The sequence below is a fragment of the Penicillium solitum genome (assembly GCF_028829755.1).
Source record: "Penicillium solitum strain IBT 25940 chromosome Unknown utg000003l_segment0_segment0, whole genome shotgun sequence".
Lineage (NCBI taxonomy): Eukaryota > Fungi > Ascomycota > Eurotiomycetes > Eurotiales > Aspergillaceae > Penicillium > Penicillium solitum.
In genome coordinates this window covers 3,666,337-3,688,683 of record NW_027072123.1, presented here as the reverse complement: position 1 = coordinate 3,688,683, position 22,347 = coordinate 3,666,337, and the positions used below count along the sequence as shown (strand labels likewise).

The 22,347-nt window shown below is 49.7% G+C and overlaps 7 protein-coding genes across 7 annotated transcripts; 3 read left to right on the top strand and 4 right to left on the bottom strand.

The window, feature by feature from the left end:
* Positions 1-131: 131 nt before the first annotated feature.
* On the top strand, positions 132-3,632 carry N7455_005329 (ATP-dependent 3'-5' DNA helicase; the record flags this gene model as incomplete). Its single annotated transcript, XM_040955390.2, has 1 exon — positions 132-3,632. One exon carries the CDS (start codon positions 132-134, stop codon positions 3,630-3,632), a length of 3,501 nt encoding a protein of 1,166 aa, XP_040814193.2.
* Positions 3,633-4,766: 1,134 nt separating this feature from the next.
* N7455_005328 (Zn(II)2Cys6 transcription factor) lies at positions 4,767-7,002 on the bottom strand (the record flags this gene model as incomplete). Its single annotated transcript, XM_040955385.2, has 3 exons — positions 4,767-5,007; positions 5,088-5,884; positions 5,950-7,002. 3 exons carry the CDS (start codon positions 7,000-7,002, stop codon positions 4,767-4,769), a joined length of 2,091 nt encoding a protein of 696 aa, XP_040814167.2.
* Positions 7,003-11,213: 4,211 nt separating this feature from the next.
* Positions 11,214-11,967, bottom strand: N7455_005327 (phosphoribosylglycinamide formyltransferase; the record flags this gene model as incomplete). The annotated part of the gene is made up of 2 exons (XM_040955392.2): positions 11,214-11,474; positions 11,557-11,967. The coding sequence occupies 2 exons, from the start codon at positions 11,965-11,967 to the stop codon at positions 11,214-11,216; spliced, it is 672 nt and encodes a 223-aa protein (XP_040814120.2).
* Positions 11,968-12,731: 764 nt separating this feature from the next.
* On the bottom strand, positions 12,732-15,378 carry N7455_005326 (RING-H2 finger protein; the record flags this gene model as incomplete). The annotated part of the gene is made up of 3 exons (XM_040955492.2): positions 12,732-12,875; positions 12,934-13,209; positions 13,267-15,378. The coding sequence occupies 3 exons, from the start codon at positions 15,376-15,378 to the stop codon at positions 12,732-12,734; spliced, it is 2,532 nt and encodes an 843-aa protein (XP_040814080.2).
* A 790-nt stretch (positions 15,379-16,168) lies between these two features.
* N7455_005325 (uncharacterized protein) lies at positions 16,169-17,476 on the top strand (the record flags this gene model as incomplete). The annotated part of the gene is made up of 1 exon (XM_040955366.2): positions 16,169-17,476. The coding sequence occupies one exon, from the start codon at positions 16,169-16,171 to the stop codon at positions 17,474-17,476; it is 1,308 nt and encodes a 435-aa protein (XP_040814092.2).
* A 448-nt stretch (positions 17,477-17,924) lies between these two features.
* Positions 17,925-19,532, top strand: N7455_005324 (uncharacterized protein; the record flags this gene model as incomplete). Its single annotated transcript, XM_040955465.2, has 1 exon — positions 17,925-19,532. One exon carries the CDS (start codon positions 17,925-17,927, stop codon positions 19,530-19,532), a length of 1,608 nt encoding a protein of 535 aa, XP_040814133.2.
* Positions 19,533-19,939: 407 nt separating this feature from the next.
* N7455_005323 (VPS9 domain-containing protein) lies at positions 19,940-22,149 on the bottom strand (the record flags this gene model as incomplete). Its single annotated transcript, XM_040955354.2, has 2 exons — positions 19,940-21,812; positions 21,875-22,149. 2 exons carry the CDS (start codon positions 22,147-22,149, stop codon positions 19,940-19,942), a joined length of 2,148 nt encoding a protein of 715 aa, XP_040814200.2.
* Positions 22,150-22,347: the final 198 nt, after the last annotated feature.

The following is a 22,347-nucleotide window of genomic DNA, read 5'->3' as shown; positions in this document are numbered from 1 at the left end:
CCAGCATCGACCAACCTCGGAACCATGGAACGGATGGCCATTTTAGGTGAAATTGACACGTGACCTCGCGTTTCCCGTCAACCAGGACTTTTATCGACAAACTCCAACACAAAGCACTATGGAGCTTCGACATGAGGGGCTCCTTGTCAATACCAGTGCAAGTCTCATCCCTAAAACGGAAACGAAGTCACGAAGGCGATGGCGGCCTTGAGTCCAACGTGCTTCCACCCTTGAACGCGTCGCCCCAAGACCCTGCCGATCCTCCCCCCAATGAACCCAATGTGCAGATAGGCGGATCTATCAAAACTATAGCCGCCAAAAAAACGAGCAAAGGGAAGAAAGTTACCTCGAAGCCACCGAAGCCCTCGAAACGAACTCCATCTGCGCCATTGCCAGATGCCTTTAAGCGCCTCTCACAAACCCATCGCGCCTTGAATCTCGTTTATACGTTTTGCTGCACGCGAAAACACTTTGCCACCACGTTTGACAACATAAAAAAGGCCGTACAAGCTCAACTTGGCCAAGGGCGAGAGCTCACGGTTGAGGATGTGGCACGGGTAAAAGTTATAATTCCCGGGGCGGTCCGGTTTGAATATGTGGACGAGGCTAAGTTGGAAGTTATGACTGTTGGGGATGAAGAGATAACTCAGTATGGGTTACACAAGCCATCTAGTTTGGTATCTGCGGCAGACATGGACACAGCCGAAGAAGCCGGAAGTGGCGATCTTCATTATGCAGACGACACAAAGCAAGTTCTGCTATTTGAGCTTATGGACGGCGATCTGAAGCGGGAAGTACTGAACTCGAAGACTGGGGAACCTATGAAACCTATGCGTCGCATGAAAGATGACGATCTGAAAATGCCCGTCTATAGCCAAAAGCAGATGCTGGGTTTGATTGAAAAACGGAATGCCAAGTTCTCAGACGCTATGAATGCGTTTTTGGTTCAATGTGAGGACAAAAACACTGATCCAGTGGATTCTCTTGAACAAGAGAAGAATGCTTTCCTGCCGACCCCTCCAAGCAGCGGGACAAATACTGCTCTTATGGCGAAACCGCCAGCAACAATTCCCAAGGAGCGAAAGTCCATTGAGGAAATTATTACAGAGATTCGACAGATGGATTTGTATCATGCACAGATTGTGCCGGAAGGCCATCGAGTATTCGAAGCCCAGTCTCCTGTCTACGGAGATTTGACATTCCAGCTCTCGCAAGACCTTGTCAATGCTCTGTATAACACAAAAGGAATTACCCAAATGTATACTCATCAAACAGAGGCAATCAATCACCTGTATGACGGCCATAATGTGATTGTGTCGACGTCGACGAGCTCAGGAAAATCCCTTATCTATCAGGTTCCTATGCTGCACGAGCTAGAAAAAGATCCGGAGAGCAGGGGAATGTATATATTCCCTACTAAGGCTCTAGCACAAGATCAGCGCCGCAGCATGATGGATCTACTTCAGTATATGAATGGGCTGCAACATACAATGGTTGAAACTTTTGACGGGGACACGCCAATGGGAAGCCGGAACTTGATTCGTGACGAGGCGCGGATCATTTTCACCAATCCCGACATGCTTCATATTACAATTTTACCGCAGGAGAGTTCCTGGCGCACTTTTTTGAAGAATCTGAAATTTGTCGTTGTCGACGAGCTGCACGTCTACAACGGCTTGTTTGGGTCTCATGTTGCTTTTATCATGCGACGCCTTCGCAGAATCTGTGCTGCGGTGGGAAATCGGCATGTCAAGTTCATATCTTGCTCTGCTACTGTTGCAAACCCAGAGGATCATATGAAGTCTGTCTTTGGGGTACAGGATGTAAAGCTCGTCGATTTTGATGGATCTCCTTCGGGTCGTAAGGAGTTTGTTTGCTGGAATACGCCATTCAAAGACCCCAAAGATCCTACCTCTGGGCGCGCTGATACGGTCAGTGAGACTGCGAGGCTATTTTGTCAGCTGATCCTCAGGGGCGTGAGAGTCATTGCGTTCTGCCGAATCAGAAAGCTATGTGAGATTCTCTTACAAAGCGTGCGCGCGGAGTTTGATAGACTGGAACGAACGGAGATTGGCAACCTAGTGATGGGCTACCGAGGCGGGTATAGCCCCCAAGATCGACGTCAAATAGAAAAAGAAATGTTCGAGGGAAAATTAATGGGAATCGTGGCTACCAACGCTCTGGAACTGGGAGTTGATATTGGCTCCCTGGATGCAGTCATCACCATGGGATTCCCCTACTCGATCTCCAATCTACGCCAACAAAGCGGCCGCGCTGGACGACGTAACAAGGACTCCCTATCCATCCTAGTCGGGGACAGATACCCAACCGACCAGCACTACATGCAGAATCCAGATGAAATGTTCACACGACCGAATTGCGAGCTACAGATCGATCTATCCAACGAGCTCATCCTCGAAGGCCATGTCCAATGCGCTGCATTTGAGATGCCTATCCGCCCCGAAGAAGACAGCATATACTTCGGACAACAGCTCCTCGCCCTGGCCCCAACCCGCCTCACCAAAGATCCCCTCGGCTTTTACCACTGCCATCCACGCTTCCGCCCACATCCCTCGCGCAGCGTCTCAATCCGCGACACAGAAGACCAACACTTCGCCGTGATAGACACAACCAACAACCGCAACATAGTCCTCGAAGAAGTCGAAGCCTCACGCGCCTTCTTCACAATCTACGAAGGGGGAATCTTCCTCCACCAAGGCACAACCTACCTCGTCAAAGAACTAAACACAGAATCATTCCTAGCACGTGTCGTCCGCGTCCACGTCGACTGGAACACCATGCAACGCGACTTCACCGACATCGACCCCATCGAAACCGAAGCAATGCGACTAGTAAGCAACGACCCCTCCGCCTCGCGGGCCTTCTTCGGCGCAATCAAAATCCACGCCGTAGTCTACGGATTTTTCAAAGTCGACAAACGCGGCCGCGTCCTCGACGCCGTCGCCGTTGATAACCCGCCAATCAACCGTCTTACAAGGGGCATGTGGCTCGATGTCCCAACACGCGCTATCGACATCTTGCAATCGCATCGGCTAAACGTAGCCGCGGCCATTCACGCTGCTGAACATGCCGTCCTATCCCTCCTGCCTTCCTTCGTCGTTTCCTCTCCCGGTGACGTCCGCACAGAATGCAAAGTCGCGAAGAAAGAGCTCGGCAGGCCGTTGCGTCGTGCAAATGTACCCAGTGAGTTCGAGGAGAAGCTTAAACCGCCTTCGCGGCAGAGGCCTGCTCGACTTACCTTCTATGATGCCAAGGGTGGGTCCTGTGGTTCTGGGATTGCTAGTAAGGCGTTTGAGTTTATTGGGTTGCTTCTTCGGCGGGCGGTTGCGCGTATTGAGGCTTGTTCTTGTCTTTCGCCGCAGGGATGTGTGGAGTGTGTTTGTGATGAAAGATGTAAGGAGATGAATGTTGTTATGAGTAAGGCTGGCGCTGGGGTTATACTGCGGTGTTTGCTTGGGTGGGAGGTTGATATTGATGCATTGCCGTGGGGGGAGGATGTTGAGGGGGATGAACTTGGAGTCGGAGGTGCTGGGGAGTTGGCTGGTGGGTTGGAGACTGTTGTGAGGGCCGAGGAGGTGCCGTGGAAAGCTGGGTGTCAGGTTGATTGTTGAGAGATACTATACGTAGTATGGATCGTTATCAAGTTCTGCCCGTTCCTGGCATTAGGTATATATGTATGTATGCAGTACAAACAAACCCCGTGCACTTACGGGATGTTGGGAGCTAGCTGCCTGTATGTATATAACTAATTTCTCGCTAGTTCCAAATCGCATATAGAAATAGACTCGATATAGGAGAAAGTAGTGGTTGGGCATTGCTTTGGAGCAAAAAAAAAAAAGGTAAGAGGGATTGTATACATGTGGGATGGAAGAGATATTAAGAGTGCAATATATGGACTCAAAGGTGGTAGCTAAATCTTCAAGTTGAAAGAATATAAAAAAGTCATCACCTGGATTGACCGGCGATCAAAACGGCAGGCCGGGTCCAGGCAATACGGAAGGCAGGCAAACACCAAGGAAAGCGGCTTAAGGGATAAGAAATACACTGCAAACTATCAAACCGCTAGACCAAGGTGTCCACCGTACCTTGGAGGGCTGGGCAAGCAACGATCTATAACACCCACAGAACCTCGGTTAAGTGGTCATTCCAGTGCTTATCTTCGCACCTTGGAACAGATTTTGGATGAGATCATATTTGTAGCACTTGAGTGATTCGGGACTTGGTGTTCCACTCATGTAAGAAAAGAGAAAACACCGTTGGAAGTATCGATGTATAAATGAGGTATAATGGACGGCACCAGTCAATAGGAATTTGGGTATAATAAATGTACATCAAGTCATGGCCGAGAAAGAAGTTTTCAGGGTTCAGGGGAGAGGGGGGTAATAGTATGTCAAGATAGAAAGGGCGAAGAAGGATGCGTATATGTGACAATGATGGGGGGAGGTCGGATGAACATTATATGCAAGGACGATTCACGAGAAAGCGAAGAGAAGGCGGGAGAAGATGGAAAGAGTCGAGAAAAGGGTGAAGATGTGAATCGACGTCCTATGGAAATTTTGTTCAACTGGGACGTGGTATTTGTGTCGTCCAGTTGCAGGATATGAGTGTAATTAGTTGCCTAAGCGTTGGCAAGGTAGGGAGTGAGATTCCAAGAATGAAGCGGAGGCTGTACTTGTAGATCATGGGAACTCAGGGACTGGATGGATGATGCAAAGACCAAAATATCCCCCATTAAGTGAAGACCTCTATGAAGGGCTCTTGTCGTCGTCGGTTTCATCCAGATTCAACTTTCCGAACATAGACTTCATATCACGGACAGTCTCGCGCTTCTCATCACGTGTCTGTGATGAGCGCTCGTCGGTCAAGGAACGAATCTCGCGGACAATGCTCGTATATCCTTCATCGTTAGGGAGCCACCAATGATTAACTTCTGGAACTTGCCAGATGGTAGCAAGTCCCGTGCGGAAACTAGGGGGGATGATGTACCTATCCGCATAGATAGCTTCTGGTTAGCCTTTCTCTTTTTCATTTAAATCTGAAACGCAGATACACCGGTGGAATCTTACCCATGTTGCTCTAACAACACTAACTTGCGCCGAGCCCACATTTGATACTTATGCTCCCTAGGAAGAAACATGCCCAACATGCCAAGGCTGTTTTTAAAATTAAGGCAATATCCGTTTTCCTTGTAGGGCCAGCGAATCATCGTCTCGATCAAGCGACACTGTTCCTTCGCCAATTCGTGCAAGTCTTGAAGCAAAGGCTGCTGCAGGGATTGCATGGTCTGGAACTTGTACATCGTCTCGGTGGCGAGAATGTCGACCCAGGCATAATTGATATCCCACAAGGGACCTCGATACAAGACACCTGGGACGTATGGATCGACAACGTCATCTTCGGTCAGGGGCTGCTTCTGTGGGTAATATTGCACTTTGTATTCGTAATCGTCGAATGTCCTGAGAATCGTCTTGGCCTGCTCGAGCCATTGTCCCAGGTTTTCGTTCTGAATGGCGAATTGATCCATTGATATCATGCCGCGAGATAACTTCGCATAAAGAGAAGCCATGTCCAGGCCGAAGCGTCGGGTGATTGATGCCACAAGGGCGAGTTGTTTGGATGGATCGTCCGGATAGATAGCGGCCTGCTCGGCATCATACTGCTCCTTTGCAAGATACCAGTCTCGACCGAGGACTGTTTCAGTGCCGGCCAAAATTCCCACGACCACATCGAAGCGCGAGTACCATAAGAAGATATTGGTATGTAGCTCGTTCACGTTGGCGGACTCTGGTGTGATTAAATCTAGCATAAATGCATGTGCTGCTTGGTGGTGATCAATCAAGTTCATCCAATCGCCGATGTATTCCTATAAGTGCATCAAAGTCAGGAAAAGGTTGGTGCGGTAGCCATGAGGAGAAAAGAGCAAAATACCTCGAATGTTGCCAGGACAAGAACAGTACACAGTGTAGCCTCACTGTGTTCCTCTCCAGAACCCAATGATTTCCGGAGGAGAATCAAGGCTTTATTATAGTATTTCAAAAATGTGTAGAGCTTTCCCCCAGGGCTATGTAAAGAATGATGGTAGGCCGAAAGGGCCACCAGGGCGTAGAGGAGAGGCTCATACTTCAAGGCAAGTTCAATAAGGCTGTGGTGGACGAAATGAGAGGATTGCTGTCTCAAGAAGAAATGCGGAGGAGTCATGAAATCCTGGTGGAAATTTAAATAAAATCGCAAATCGTCCGGGAGGCGCGCATTATTGAGCAATTCTGTTGTGGAATGTCCCAGGCTGCCCGAGCGCACGCTCATCGACTCAAAGCGCGGTGACTCGGTTGATGGCGAACTACTTTGTTCTTTGGTGTAAGAACTAGCGTCGGACGTGGGCCTTGCCCTATGCTTCCCAAGAGATTGTGCGCTTTGACTCTTACGCAGGTCCGGTTGTGATGTGGTTGTGGCGCTTGCTGGGGACGGTCGGGATTCGGATACAGCACTGTCGGGTTCCTCTTCGTCGATGATGGGCTGCAAGGGGCTGAGAGTCTCGGATTCTACCTTTGTGGATGAATCGCTGCCACGCGACTGCGGGCGACCAGCGCGCGACTTGGCTGTAGTTCGTGAGCTAGCCTTGGAGGATGACGATGCGGTGGGCGACGGATAGACACAATCGCGGCTCCCTTTCCTACACCGCTCACAGAGTGGACGGTTCTCATCGCACTTGATCCGACGCGAACGGCAGGTAAAGCAGCCGCTCCGGGTGCGCTTATGCTTCTTCTGGTCCGAGAGAGGTTGGAAGAGAGCTTGTTTCTGGGAGGTTGTATATGAAGGGGGCACTATGATTGTCTGTGCCGCAGAGGGATCGTGCCAGAATGCAACACTCTCGGGATACTGTGTCGGACCAAACAAGGAATACGAAGATGAGCTTGAATCCTGTTTCATTGAGTCCAAAAAGCCCGACATGGCCGTCTGGGGCGATTGATGTGAATGCGTCATTGTCGCGGTAGGGGAAAAAAAAAAAAAAAACCATCCAAACTCCCCTTAATTCCCTTGGATTTCCTTGATTCCTCTAATTCCACCCAACAAGTCAACAAGTCAACAAGATCGAGTCATCTTGATATCAAAGACAGCTAGAAAAGAAGAGGTGAAGTTGGTGGGGGTCGGATGTACAAGTTGACCCAAACCGATGGAACCGGGGACGTGCGGAGATTAAAAGGAAAAAAGAGATGGACAGGGCTATGGAGTATAAAAACAATCATTTCGAACGAATTGGACAATTAAAACCGAATTAAAACGAATTATCTGGTTTCTTTCTTTTTAATATTTTCTACGGAGTAGAAATAATTCTATTTTAGTGCCCAGCCTCGCAGAATAGGAGCTAAAACGTGATCTGCGACCCGTATCCAATACGATATGATATGTAAGTACAACGCTGTATCCCGGACTCCAACAAAGAGTTGGATATGGAAATATGGAAATGTGGAATATGAAAATATGTGGATATACCATGGGCTGATCCAGGAGAGCTCCATTCCGGCAAACTATCTCTTTGGGGCTATAGATGGGCCTTGGTATATATGTAGTACTCCATACCTAGGTATTGCCCTTCAAGGCTAGATACAGAATAGGTCGTTAGTGTCTTTTTAATTAGTCTCAGTACTCTACTCCGTAGTTCCCCCTGGATCTACATATGTAGCTAGGCTTCCAAGTTACATTCACGGAGTACTTCTAAATACAACTTACTTAGTACTTTGTCCATTGACACCCTAACCCCCTATTCAATGAACATGAGGAACATCTTGAACTTCCTTTTGGCAAAAAAAAAAATACAAAATAGATCTTTACGGACGAAACTCGGGTCTCGGCGCATCAGGAAATAGACAGAGAAAAAGAAGAAAAAGGAAAAAGGAAAAAGGGGGGATGATAACGACGATCCCAAGCCACGGGGATAAAATCGAAGCAATTATTCTGGTCTTAGGGCTTGGCCAGGTCTACTATGCAGAGGATGATGATAGCGTCTATGGATCTGTTCCGGTTCCCCCGAGCCATTTTCGGTCTATGGTAGGGGAAATGAGCGAGTCATACTGGAGTATTCGGGCCTTTTAATTTCTGTGCGTTTTTTCTTCTTTTTTTGGGGGGCTCTGCTCGAAGATAGAAGAGCAGGGAATTTTCTTCCAATATCTTGTCTTTGCCTTTCGCCTCTTTTTCCTATTTTCGTATATTGACTGATAGTGGATCCGAAGAAAAACCAACAAGGGTCCTGAATTGACTCGCCGAGTATCCGTTGTTAAGCTCCGGCAAGGTCAGCAAAATACCGGTCATCTCTCATTTGTACTCCATATATTATACATAAAAGGCTCGAACGGCGAGTCCCGCAATAAAAAATAAAAAAACCTAAACCCGGCAAATGTGAAACATTGGACAGATGAAAAGAAATGCCGAAAACGTTCTGCTGACGGGGATCGGTCCTAAGTGGAGGCGACGAGGGTAGACAATAGTCTACGTACACTGTACGGAGTACTACTCCGTAAATGTGGGGGGATCAATTTTTTTGGGTCTTTTTTTTGTCCCTTTGTTAACCGGTTCTAGTAAAAGTACCGCCATCCCAGAATCCAGTGAGCTGTTGCCCCTTCTCCAGCCCCCCTCTGACATCCTGATTCGAGGGTGTCCGGTAGTTTTCAACCGGCACTGCACCTGATCGACGATGGGTTGACAAAGAAGGTGGACCTGGTAGATCGGAAAGAAAAAAAAGACACTAACGCTCTTCGAAGCCTTGGACCGACTCCAGTATTCGGCTCGAATTTCTCAATTCAGTTGAAAGCTCCGTCGTCCACGCTACGGAGTACATGATCCCTAATTTGGCTTGCAATATTAGTTCAAAGACCGAAATATAAGGGGGTACGTGGAAGAAGGGGTTGGGAATTATATGGAGATGCACGATGTAGATTGCAACCCCATCACACGACCGAAAATAATACCCAAATGAGAATCCCGAAGAATATTTCAAGGTTCCAAAGCTCTGGCCACATTATCCCATACATAATATGAAATGTCCCGGCCGTGCACGAGCATTTCGCATTTCATCTCCATGTGGGTGAGATATATCCCGAGCTAAGACAACGCTAGGGGACCTCCATGACAGGACAGGACCCATATGAATGGCAACCCTGAGGCTCCTTGGGGGATTTTCTTTCTAACTTTTTTTGAGTGGGATTTTTTTTCTCGCTCGCAACTTCCCTACAACATATATAAAGTATTCTACATCACGCATCAGGCTGATCTAAGTAATATCTCTGAAGAATTATTATAGATCCGCCATAGATCCTGACAGAAGTCAATGTCCCCACTAACTCATTTGCCACTATGCCCGATTTGGTATCATTTCGAGAGCGACAGGGTCCCAAGGGTGGCACTGACTGTTAGTGTGATCAGCAGGCAGAAAAGAGTGGTTCTCTGGTGGACTCGTTGGAGATCATATCGCGTTGTGATGTGCAAGGTGCGTGCGCTGAACTTGAAACTGGAGTTTTATACTCAAATGATCAACGCTTGCTGCGTTGTTCAATCTAATTGGTTCCTTTAGTCAAATTCAATAGAGCATAATAAAGTTTTAATAGATTAACAGTTTATATTATGCCCCACGAAGAAAAATGTGTTTTCTTTCTCTGGTGGAAACGTGCAAAGATATCTCGGCCCGGAAGTTGTTTACAAGCCGTCTCTATTAGCTACCATGGTAGGTTACAAAGTGCAAGTGCAAAGTACCCCATACTCATATAGCATTATCGTATTTTATTATCATAGTCCTAGATCTTGATTGTACACTAACCTGGTAGGTGGATATAAAGTGGCTGAAATGAGAATGTACAACTTTATACTCCGTACTCCGTACAGATCAAAAGTCCCATGCAATTCTCGGCAGTCGGAGCTTATTACCCCGATTGTCAGTATAAAATACATAGTATCAAGTAGTGATCATCCTATAACCTTAGAATAATGTTGCATTGTATGAATACGCTATACGTTGCGTAGATAAGGGTTCAGTTATCATAGTCTATGAAACTAGTATCACAGCTTTCAAACTCCACGGACAGACCCCAGTCCGCGCCCAAAACGGATATGCTACTCGCCGATCTTAACCGACCACTATCTAATTGAGTTGACGCCGGTGAATTCGGGGGCCAAAAGCAACCCACATAATCCACCATAAAGCCCAACATCCGACTAAAAGGGAGATGGTGGAGTCCTCAGAGAACCAAGACGTTGGGAATTGGGCTTGATCTATCACGTTGGCGCCACGATCATAGGCCCAACGGCCAGTTTAGCGTTGCAACGCTTCTGATTGCCCACCTTCTAGTCTGGGTTGCAGTGCATACGCCACGCGTTTCCTCTTTTGCTATGGTTTCCCTCCTCTTTCAACGCTCTAGATTCCACGTGAGCCGCGGTCTGCGGTCTGTCCTATATTGCACACGAGGAGAGGTCATACGTGTGCGGGGTGTGTCGTGTGCCCCCCGAATGAGTCCCAGGGACGCGCACGTGGGAGATGGAGCCAGAGTGTGCGGTTCACAGGCCTGACTTTGCCTGGACTAGGTCAGCTAAGCAACTTCCTAAATACAAAGTACATTGTTGTGTAGTGGTTTTCATATCAGAGCGCTAATATGCAGCTAAATTCACTGTGCAGGCCTGGCATGGGATGAGAATTTAACCGGTGAAATGGTTGCGATTTCTAAGGCTCACATCCTTGTTGATTATCAAGGAGCTTTGCTGGCTGGGCCAATAGGGTTATCATCCCCAATTTCTCATTTCCACTATAATTATGCCGTACTATGAGACAGATATGATTGCCCACATGGGTACAAAGCATGTCTGAATGTTGGACCGGCAGTGTCGGCACGTTCTTGGCTTCTCTCAGCGCTTCTCTCAGCAGTTGGTGGCAGAAATCTTGGTCTCAATCCACGCCGGCTCTGATCTCCAAATTGGCGCCCAGAACACGTGAAATATACACCAGCATGCAATATGGCCATGTCTTTTTTTTTTCTTTCTGCAATCATACAGGATATACGGAGTATAGTCATAAATCGTCAACAGCCCCAACGATGGCATCATTCGGGATTTGTAGTCCTGGGTCGATCATTGGTCAAGCAAAACGCAGATCGAGAAGCGCCGCGTCCCTTCGCCCACTATGTGGAGTAATGTCCAAGACAGATGGGTATTCATGCACTCGAGGCTTTTTGTTTCTGGGCAATCAATTCCTTCACCACTTTATCCACTCCTTCAACGACGATTGCCCACTCGGTTTCATGGACCCGATTTTCAAAGGCCTCAAGGTTTTCGTCCTGGCCCTTCCGGAAAGGGATCTCTCGCACCAGAATGGGTGTGCCCATATCCACCTCGGAAATGACATCGTGCATCATAACACCGGTCTTGTCAATCTGGCCGTCCAACCAAGCAGCATGAGCACGGTCAATCGCATTCTAATGAGTAGGAAAAGATAAATATTAGCATATCATCCCAGCTAACTAGGTATAACCCCAAAAAAAGAACTATATCACTTACAACGCCATTGAACGCCCCCGGCAGCGCGGGGTGCAAGTTGATAATCCTCGTCTTAGCAGCCTCTAGAGGCTCCAAGAACTGCGGCGAGAGAATGTGCATGAAGCCGAGACACACGACCAGTTCCGGCGCGTCAGCGAGGATCAGCCTCGCGAGCTCAGCATCGTATTCCTCGCGCGCAAGCTGGACACCTTCCGGTGTTGCGGGGTGCTGCTTCTTGTACTTGACAAGGTTGTGGTATTCGGTTGGGATGTTGGCCTTGCTTGCGCGCTCGAGGCCGAATGCGGTCTTGCGGTTGGAGATTACGCGGACGATTGTTGCGTTTATTTGACCTGCGGCTACTTTATCGATCACGGCTTGCAGGTTTGAGCCATTGCCGGATATGAGGACTGTGACGCGAATTGGGGAGGTCATGGTGGATTGTATGGCGGGGTGAAATTGCAGACTTCGGAGGTTGAAAGGGTAAAGTGCACGGTTGACACCTTTTTCGGCTGCCGTGAGGTCAATTGAGTACTGTCGTTGGTAGTGAGACTGCAGATGCTACTCTCAAAGCTTAGGGAATAAATGAAATAGCACAAGATCGCTGGCGCAAGCCAGCCCCGCGGACAAGGAGTTGGGTGATTTTTTGGATTACCTAATTTAGCCGCGGGGCAGCGGCTCCCGACTGTAGATGAGATACGATAGTTACTACTACGGAGCACGTAGACAGGGAACATCAACGGCATTAATTATGATAGTAGAAGTATCTCAGGCTGGCTGCATAGTCATAATGTGTTTGTACATGGATTTCAATAAGCGGAACATTTACTGGCCAGATAGGACCATGGGTATGGCCAGTCAGGGTGTAAATCTACGATATTACACCGAACAAACGAAGACCAAGAATTGATAGACGTAAAGACTAACATTCTCGGGGCTGAAAGTCCGAGATATCTTCCAAGAGGGTTTCTTGTTTCCGGGCCCCGAGAGCAGATATTCAATGACCCAACATGATAAAAGCACCTAAAGTCGATGCACAGAAATGAAATGCAAAGGGGATATCCGTGGAGGGGAAAAATCGTTAAAGGTTCTAAGCACACGCTGCATGCTAAAGCTAAAAGGAGAGAGGAATTCAAAAGTTAAAGTTGGGAGTTGCTCACATGGCTGGGATAACCATGCTTGCTAGGAGGTGGAAGGGCTCAGACGGCTGTGCGATCTGGAGCAGCTGGAGGAGCAGGAGCAGGATTGGGTGCCGGGTTGTCGGTGTTGGAGTCGTTGCTGGGGGTTTCATTGACGCCTTGGCCTCGACACAGAGGACAAGAGTTTCTACCGGTGGTTAACCACTATGAAATATGGTTAGCAATCGAACAGATTGAAATATAACGGGCAACGGTAACGAACCTGGTCTATGCAGTCCTTGTGGAAGACATGTTTGCATTTACTCAGCTCTCGAACTTCCTCGGCCACCTCATAATCACTCAAGCAGATTAAACAGCGCTCCCCGTCTTGGATTTGAATGGCGCCAGCGCCTTCCACAGCTTCGGCGACCAATGAACCTGCATACTCAACAAGACGGAATAGTCCGCCGGCGGAGTTGACGTCGGTTTGAGAGGCGACAGGAGGTTTGGCTGGACCCAGCAGTGATGAAAGCAGGATCATGTCCTCGTAGGTTGGGTTCTGTTCAAGGAGTATTAGCCACCAGGTTCCTGATAAAGACGAGTAGAGCATTCTTACATCGGTGAAAAGGCTTGGTGTCGTCAAAGCCGGGTGATTTTCAGAGAGGTTGGTTCCAACAACATAAATTAACCAACTACGACCTCCGCTTGGTGGGGGTTGATCGGGCTCAACCATGCCATTACGTCGAACAGCACCAGAGCCGAGGGCTCGATGACGAGCATACTCAGAATCGCTTCGGCGTCGCTGACGAGCAGTGTTGAGTGTCATCGGCTCTTCCAAAGTCTCCGCCGTCGGTGGCATTGCCTGGCCTTCATGGAGATGGGGTAGAACATCTGGAGCAATTGCTGAAGCAGAGGATGGTCTACGGCTGGGGGTGGAAGTGCCGGAGGACAACGCAGACACCCCCTGTTCAGCTGGGGTTGATGGGGGCGGATGTGGTCCCGGGGGGCTGTCGGAGAAACCAGAAGGATGGTAGGACGGGAATGCAGCGCGGGGGCCAGTGTCAGACATTCTTCTGAAGTGATTGGGGGCTGATGGGCGTGGGAATTCTGTAGCTCCGGTAGGGGCGTGTAGTCCTGCATGGCCTGGCTGCCGAGGAATATGCAATCTGGATCGCGCATCGCCCCGTTGAGTAGGTTCATCAGTGGCATCTTGAGGCCGTGGGATAGCGTTGGGTGGCAAAAATGGCAGGCCGAGCAGAGCATCCAGGCCTGGGCCCGGACTTGCAGGCTGTTGCTGTTCAGTATTACCTCCGTTTCCAGCCGGGACGGACCGAACCCCAACGACAACAAGTGTAACTGTTCGTCCTTCACCTTCGGTAGGCTCGTCGATGTCCATTCCATCGGTTTGGGTCCCACGGTCGCCGACACCATTCGCGCTCTGCCCTGGAGTGCCTGTGCCCGTGGGGGATTCTGAATTGGCAAATCGGAACACACGCAAGAAATTGACAGGATGTGAGGGTGCTTCATTTCCAGTATTGTTCGGCCCCTCTCCAGCTGCAGGCGGTTGAGCCTGCGCAGAAGTCGCGTGTTGCAAACTCTGGATGAAATTCTCCAAAGAGCCATCTAACCCATCATTGCCCAATGCTTGTATATTAGGCAGCGCAGGACCGGCAGTGCCGGATAACTGAGCTGCAATTGCGGATGCGGCAAGCTGAAGAACCCTTGACAGAGGTGTTTGCTCCTCTCGTCGGAGGACTCTGGATGATCTCGCTCGGATAATCCCAGGCAATCGGCGCATCAAAGCAGGACTCGGCTGGGCGGGAGATGAACCAGTTACCGGCGGCCACCCAGCCTGGATGGCTGGTTCTACCGAATCAAGTTCATGAGGCGGTTCGCCAAAGTCCATACGTGTATCCATAGCCCTGTCATCAGATAAGGGATCTGACATGTGATGTTCCGGGCTTTCGTGAGGCCGCAAATCCGAGTGTGGTTGGCCGAACATGTGAGAAATGGGAGATGAAATCGAATGGCGCATGCGTTGTAGCCTAACACTGCGACGCCAGGATGCTCTTGTGGGCTCGGGTATTTGAGATGGAGAGTCGGTGTATGTCGGGTTTGCTGGTGCATCTGGGATTCCAGCAGACTCCGCACGGGGTGGAATAAAGTATGGCGCACGAGCAGATCGGCGCCGAGTAATTCCTCTGGAACTGAGTGAGTTGAACGCACTGAACCGACCGGAGGTGTGGGCTGTCTCGGATCTTGGGACGGGCATAGGAACTAGGCCATGTCGATGTGCATGTCCCTCCGCCGGGGTCTCCTCTTGACTATTAAGGAGTCCACGAATTACTGAATTGGGAAGAAGCCTAGAGCCCAGCCTTGACATGGTCGATTGTCTTCGTGCTGCCATTCGAGCAAACGCCGCAGTGCGGTATTCGCGAGGTGGGAGTTCATACTCGGGCCCGTCCTCCTCCTCAATACTCCGCATGGGTTGCGAACCGCCAGCGGAAAACCGGCCTGACCGGTCGGATGCCATATCTTGGTCGCTCCTGGTGTGTGTGTCCATGTCTGTCCGGGGTGACAAACCACCCTCTCCGTTGTGTTCGGCCGCCTGTCTATGATTCATGTTTTCATCCCTTGTGTTAGGGCCACGCTGTATCGGGAAAGGTGCAAGGTGTGCCGGAAAGCCAGTGTTTGATGGATCACGTTGCGTAGAAGAGGACTGTCCCATAGTAACAGAGTTGTGACCGTTGGAGTGATACAGAGAGTGTCAACGAGTGCTCATTGCCACGCGAGGACCATATGGCTAGTAGCGGCGACCGTAATGATCTTGGTTTGAACCTAGGAGATGGAGATAACAAGTAAAAGTATCTAAGTGTTGTATGAATTAGGTGTTGATTTCTTGCTCAAGCTGACAGGGTCGATGCAGTTGATTCTCGGGTAGTGGTTCTGAAGAAGCCGTATGTGTCGGACCTTTGGAACAAAGGAGTGGAGAGCGAACAGGGAGTTGGCGGTTACCGGGTTATTTGCGACAGGTACGAAACGCGTAAGATAATTTCACTGCCCAATACAAGAGCAACAGCGGCCAGAGGTCTCAAACTGTCTGACGAGTCCAGGCACAGCCCACACTCCGAGTGGTATAACCGCCGAGCCCTGAATCTCGGAGAGCTATGGTAACCACGCTCAGAAAGGAACGGCCAGCGAGTGGCAAACGCGAAACGGAGGTGAAAGACCACTGAGCAAAATGAAAAGGGGGAACTAGAGGAAAAGGAAAAGGAGGAGTAGAGGAGTCATATCAAAGCAAGCAGTTGATAGAGAGGACGATAAGTGATGATGTTTGCCTCCTTTGCTTCGGCTCGAGTGCCTGAGGCATGATATCTACATTCCGCCATCTTCCACCACCCGTTTTTCTGACAAATGCGCAACCATCAATTGGGGAAATCATAGCCTAGACCCTAGTACAGGCTGCTACGGCTCTTACTTTCTTTGGCGGCGCATGTAATACGCCCCCTCTTGAGCATATGGCTGCGCCGTCGTCTTCGGTTTTTTCTCTACCACTACCGCCTTGGCTCCAGCCGCCTGCCACTCGCGTATCTCAATATGACCGCCAGAAACGCAAAAAGAGTGTGGGGTGGAGTGAAAGCGACCTAGATGGCGAAGAAACAACTGATATCGCCTCGGCTACGGAATCTGAGCCCGTTGGGCCTCCCTTGGTATTGACGCCGAATGAATCCCATCAGTACCGAATTGCCGGTTTTCCGTCCAACCAAGAATTGCCGAAAGGCCATTTCCCCCATGAAGCAGATAAGGATGAGCAGTTCAGAAGAGAGACTACCTCACGCCACCTCAAAGACTTGGCGGCATTATCACCTCCAATTTACCCTCCTCAATCTGCCCAGCAAGGCAACATCCGCTTCCAGCATATGGGTGTATTGACAGCCATTTTACATCGATGTATGCTCCAAGGTGATTATGTCCGAGCCGGACGAGCTTGGGGCTTGATCTTGCGCGAAGATTACAGAGGCTTTCAAATGGATGTCCGCAACGAAGCAAGGTGGGGCATTGGCGCTGAAATCTTGCTGCGGCGTGATGAACAGGAAACCTCAGCCAGTCCTGGTAGCAGCAAGGTGCCAAATACGATGGACAGCACACTCGTAAATTTCACAGCCAAGGGCTTTGCGGCAGCCAGAGAATATTATGAACGACTTATTCTCAACCATCCATTCACAAAATCTTCACCACAGTCTATTTCCTCCTTGCACTTCTACCCTGCCATGTTTGGGCTCTGGGTGTATATCACCCAGGAAGAAAGCAAGGCAACTAGGAAAAGTATTGCTCTTCGCCAAGAAGAAGAGCCTGAAGAGTTTTCGGAGGACGAAAATTCAGAATCTGAATTTAGCCACCGTCGGAGGTCACAAAACAAGGCAGATGCTGCCATAACAGCAACCAGGGCAGTGGAGTTAGAACAGGCGCAGCAGATTGCCGCGCGTATGGACCAGCTCCTAGGGTCTCCTCCATTCTCTGACTCGCCTGAATTGCTGGAGCTCAGAGGCATGATCTGTTTGTGGGTTGGTGATTTGTTGCTGTCTGCGCTGTCGTTACCGATAGACTTCGAACAAGACGACGACCCCGACCGGATGCTCATGGATGAAACCCCAGGCTCTCTTGAGACCAGACGTGAACACAGGCTTGCAACTGAAAAGAAAGCAGCCGAAGTCCAAAGATCGATTGAGCTCTTTGAGAAGGCCAAGAAACGAGGCAGGAGTGTCGCATACAATATGGAGAGTCTTCATATTGATGATGACTCTGCTGATTCAGGTCCTGGTTGAGATGATCTCGGTGTTCCTCTGCTGTGGGACTTCTCATGTAAACTTTTATCCAATATACCCCCAATGAATTGCATCTGATTTATCTCTAAACACATCTCTCGGCTAGTATACTAGAGTTCGTTGTATAAATTGTATAGAACATCAAGAATTACAATTTTATGTGGGCTTAGCGGTGTGGTATTCACAATTTAGGTAAGCATGCAAGCTAAGGTTGTTGGGTATCTATGCTTGGAGATCACCGCCTCTACAAGGCGCTATACTGTCGTTGCGGCCCTAATTGCTGTCGATGAGGCTTGGAGATATTTGAAATGATCGGCACGTGACTACGCGGCGATATCGCGTTTGCCCAACAACCTTACCATGGACTGATTCTCATCGTCTCTCAGCGTCATCAAAAAAAGTACACATTTCTTCGTTCTCTCTACAATAGCTGGCTCCAAAAGGTATCATGGGGGTTGGCGATTATGTCCACTCCAAAGAAGGTGGGCAGGCTCGCGGAGCCCCCGACCAAGCTACCCAGTCGCGCCAGCAACGTGCAGAACAAGCCAGAGTCGAGGTACCAGTCACCCAGCTAGTCGACTCAGGTCTTCCAGGTGTCAATGGTAGAGGTGGCTCGCTAGAATTCCCTGGTACATCTCAATTCCCAAATCAGCCCCGCGATCTTCCTACGCATGGGTCGCAGCGGGACAGGGATGTGTTTGACACAGACGTGGAGGCGATTGATGATTCAACCGTGGCGGGGACTAGCGTCTACGGATTTGATGACAACAAATCTCAGGCAGCGTCAAGTACCAATGCTGCCTACACCAACCCCGATCCACATTCTGTCTACCAGCCCCGGCCTTCACGGCATACTTACGGGTCTAACTGGTATGAAGGCCTGGGGGACCAAGCCATGAAGAAGGCCGGCTTTGATTCAGATGACTTTGATGACTTTGGAAGCCAAATGTCTTCGTCCGTTGGTGGAGATGGCGGGGATAACGAAAAGCCAGACGAAGCACACTGGCATGCGTCACACAAACCGCGTACGACCGAGGAGCCATTGAGTAAGCGCCTGGAGAATTTCTGGTCCGCCAGCAGAAAGAGAACTTCTTCGCGGCAGCCTGTCACTATAGACTCTGACCCCGAGCCTCAGACTAAACCACAACCTAAGTCTAAGCCGCGGAAATTGGGTCAAATGCTTCCTCCTACTGGGCCTAGGAAGATTGTTCTCCCCCACAGCTCGTCAGCACCACCCAGGACACGTTTCAGCCCACCAAAGCCTTCACTTCTGGAACAACTCGACCAACAACTGGATGCATCACCTACTCGCCACAACTCTCAACCTCCGCCAGATGTTGGCCAGACCCTTAGCATTGCATCGTTCCAGGACAGCGACGGTGGAAGCGATGATGGCATGGACGACCACACTATACGTGCAGATGTACGAATAGAAAGCGGCGGGCATTCAACCAATGCCTTTGATATGACGAGTCTGACCGACCTAGACGTCGACCACACCATGCAGGATCCGTTTTTTGTGCACGAGTCGCACGAAATACACGAATCGCACGAGCCGTCGCGTCGTGGCCGCAGCAACACTGTCATCCACTCTAAAAAGCGACCACTTGAAGCAGACTACCCCCCAGAAGTGCTTTACCAAAAATCTTTCTCCGAGCTACAAGCTGAGCCCTTTGACAAATCACCCACCCCTCCTCCACCCGTCATTAAATCCCCCTCCTTGCCACCGAACCCACCTAGTGTCCCAGATACTCAAGAACCCAAGAATGCCGTCTCCCATCTGTTGGCTCTGACGGACCAAGAACGCCAAACTTATTTGTCCCACATGACTATGGATGAATGGGAAGACTGCGGAGACCAAATGATTGGCCGTTTTACTGATCTTCTTTCGGAAATGAGGAACCTACGGCGTGCCCGCCGCCGCACAGCTGCTGTGTTTGAAGGCGAAGTCAAGCGCCGCCATGACCAAGTTGAAACACAAAGTTTGGAGTTGACGAATAAATTGACCGAGATGAGAACTGGCGGTGCAGAGGTTCTGCGCGGGCGCCACTCATGAGTAAGGAATAGCGGCTTGTCAGTGACCCTTATGTTGTTTGAGATGATTGTGTTATGCCCCAAACTACCCACCGCGGGACTTGATTTATTCATGTTCAATACCCCTTTTATGCCTTCAATTTTTATAAATTTTTTGCTATTGTTTCTTTGCTGGGGTCCTGCGTGGGGGCTTATCAATTTCGCTTTCAAATGTTAGTCTGAAGGGTTGATTTTGTTAAAATGATGTATGATATGGACAATGCGTAGCTCACTCGCCAAACTATGCTATTTAACCCAAGGTTTATTCACCCAAATGAAATGGAATACCAGATATAATAACGCCATCGATCCATAATGCAAGAATAATCCCTCTCACTGCATCCAATAGACAGGAGATAAAACGAAATAACGTGATCCAACCACAGAAACCTATCGAGACTCAGCAGCGGGTTTATAAAGTGCAGCAGCGAGTCTCTTATAGTCCTCCAGTAGAACAGCTACGTCCCCAATCCGGAGATCGCGCGTATCCTGTGTCTCAAGGAACCGCTGGATCGGAGGATCAATTTTCAATGAAGAGGCGGGGAGCGGGCTGACGGGGCCACTAGCGCCGTCTGTCGAGGCAGGTGATGGCTTGAATCTGTCCAGTCCCGATGGGGATACGGACCTGCCGCTGGGGGTCTCTGGTGCATTGCGGCCAAAACTTTTCATCATGCCCGGGATGTGGTTCAGAGGGTTGAGCGTGTTGCCAAAGTTTCGCATTGATTCTAACGGAGTGGTGATGGGTGAGGTCGATGTGAGATCTTCGCGTAGTGATGTCGTGATGGACTTTCTACCGCTTCCCTGGGTTCGGGTGCTGTCCACACTCCGGTCCCGAGGGGTAGGTCCGCTGGAAAGGTCCGTGAGTCTTGAACTACTGCGTGGGGGTGTACTTTCATCCACGGAAACAGAGTTGATTGCTGCGAGCTCCCCTTGGGTCAGGTTTTGGTTGGTGGCAGAGGCAAGCGGCAAGCTCACTAGACGACGAGCCTCGGCCAATGTCTTTGGTAGTATCGGTTCGCTACCCTCCGAGCCAGGTCCTTGGATGTTTTGCATTTCCTTCAGACGACCAAACAGAAAGTTGAAACTACTGTCCAATGTAGCACCAATGTTCTTCAAGCTTTGGTCGGCAGTGGTGCGCACAGCATCATTTGCAGCCCCAAGAACTTTAGCAGGCGGTTGGAAAATATTGCTGAGGCGTCGTTGCTGTGGTGTGGCAGAGGGCCGAGGCATGGGTAATGTAGAGGAGGCGGGTTCTTTGATTTCAGGTCTTGATAGTTCCGGCGATGCAGATACAGTGGCGACAGCCAAGGTTGTAGTCTCCTTGGGGGGCCGGAAAGGATCGACATGTTCTGCGGATGGTGTCGTTGTCTCACTAGCGGGTTTCAGAGGTCCATCCTGCAGCTCATCGGCACGCAGTGTGGAAAGATCGACGTTTTCCAAAAAGCTTATTGCGGCCTCTAGATTGGTTAGGCAGTAGGCCGTTTCTCCGTCAATTCTGTTCGAAGACCTGAAACGTTGGATAAAAACCAAGTTGCTGACAATATTGATCCCTTCAGGAGGGCACGTCACAAGCGAGTAGATCAACGTTGGCAGAATCTCATCTGCAGAAGAGGAAGATGGTAAAAGTTTAGTAAGAGCATCGACGATGGCCTTGTGCGCCGCTGCGAGCTGCTGAAGCTTTCCAAGAGGGTATTTGTAATCGTTCATCTTCGCAAGATGCTCTCGGGCTTGACAAAGAAATTCGTTCGCTTCGTCCTGCTTCTGTCCGTCGATTGATTCAAGGTCTATATCAATCCCAAGGTCCTTCAGATTAATGCCGACCAGCAGCAAAGCTGCAGTCTTGGAACGCAATTTTTCATCCCGCACATCATCCAATGTGGTTTTGTGCCTCCAGAGTTTATCGTAAACCAGCTCGCAGACTCTTCTTTCGGCAGCCTCTTCTAATGCACTCCGTTTGTTTTCAAGAGCTCTACGAGCCTGTCGTTTTTCAGCTACTTCGGACGCAGTCAACATTTGGCGACCTGAAGCTCCTAGTCTGACATCGTCTTGAGAGCGTTTGCTACTCAATTTCGACAGTGCGCTTCCTCGTGTAGCCTTTGCAGGGACCTGAGGCGAAAGATCGCGGTTGATACGAGCTATGAGAGCAGAAATATGTGTGGCTATGTGGGACTCGGCGCGGCTGTAGAAAACTTGGAAGAGTTCGGAGATCTTCTCGATCGTGGGAGGCGAGTTGTGTACTTTGGCGCTCAGGGAATTCACGAAACTATTGGAAAAATGGCTGTCAGAATAAATGTTAAGCATAGGCACCAATGTGACCACACTTACCGATCTGCGAGGCTGATTAGTTCGATCGGCAGCTCCTCCGAGGGGTCTTGTACGCTTCTTGAAAGCACAAAGCCATCATCTGTCTGGGCATCGGCTGCTGTGCCAGAGTCTGCGGAGCCCCGTCTTTCGAATACGTCGGGTCCATTTTCCTGCCCCTCATTATTGACAGAGGACAGAGGTGCTGTCTTTGAATCTTGCTCAAGCGTGGGAGATTTCACGTCCGAGCTGCCCATTCTGGTGAATGACCGTGCTAAATGTTCGGAGGGGCCAGACATTTTAAGGCCAGGGGCGATGGGGTTCTATGAGGCACTAATTGCGCGTCTCCGCTCCCGGATGCAGCTGATAGGCCTGTGCAAGATCCGCGTCTGAGACCCCGGAGTTCTAGCCTAAGCTCGTTGTCCAGAAGTAAAGCGATCGGAAGTACTCCATACAAAACAAGGAGTATACTAAAGCTGATCAGCAGTAGCACATTG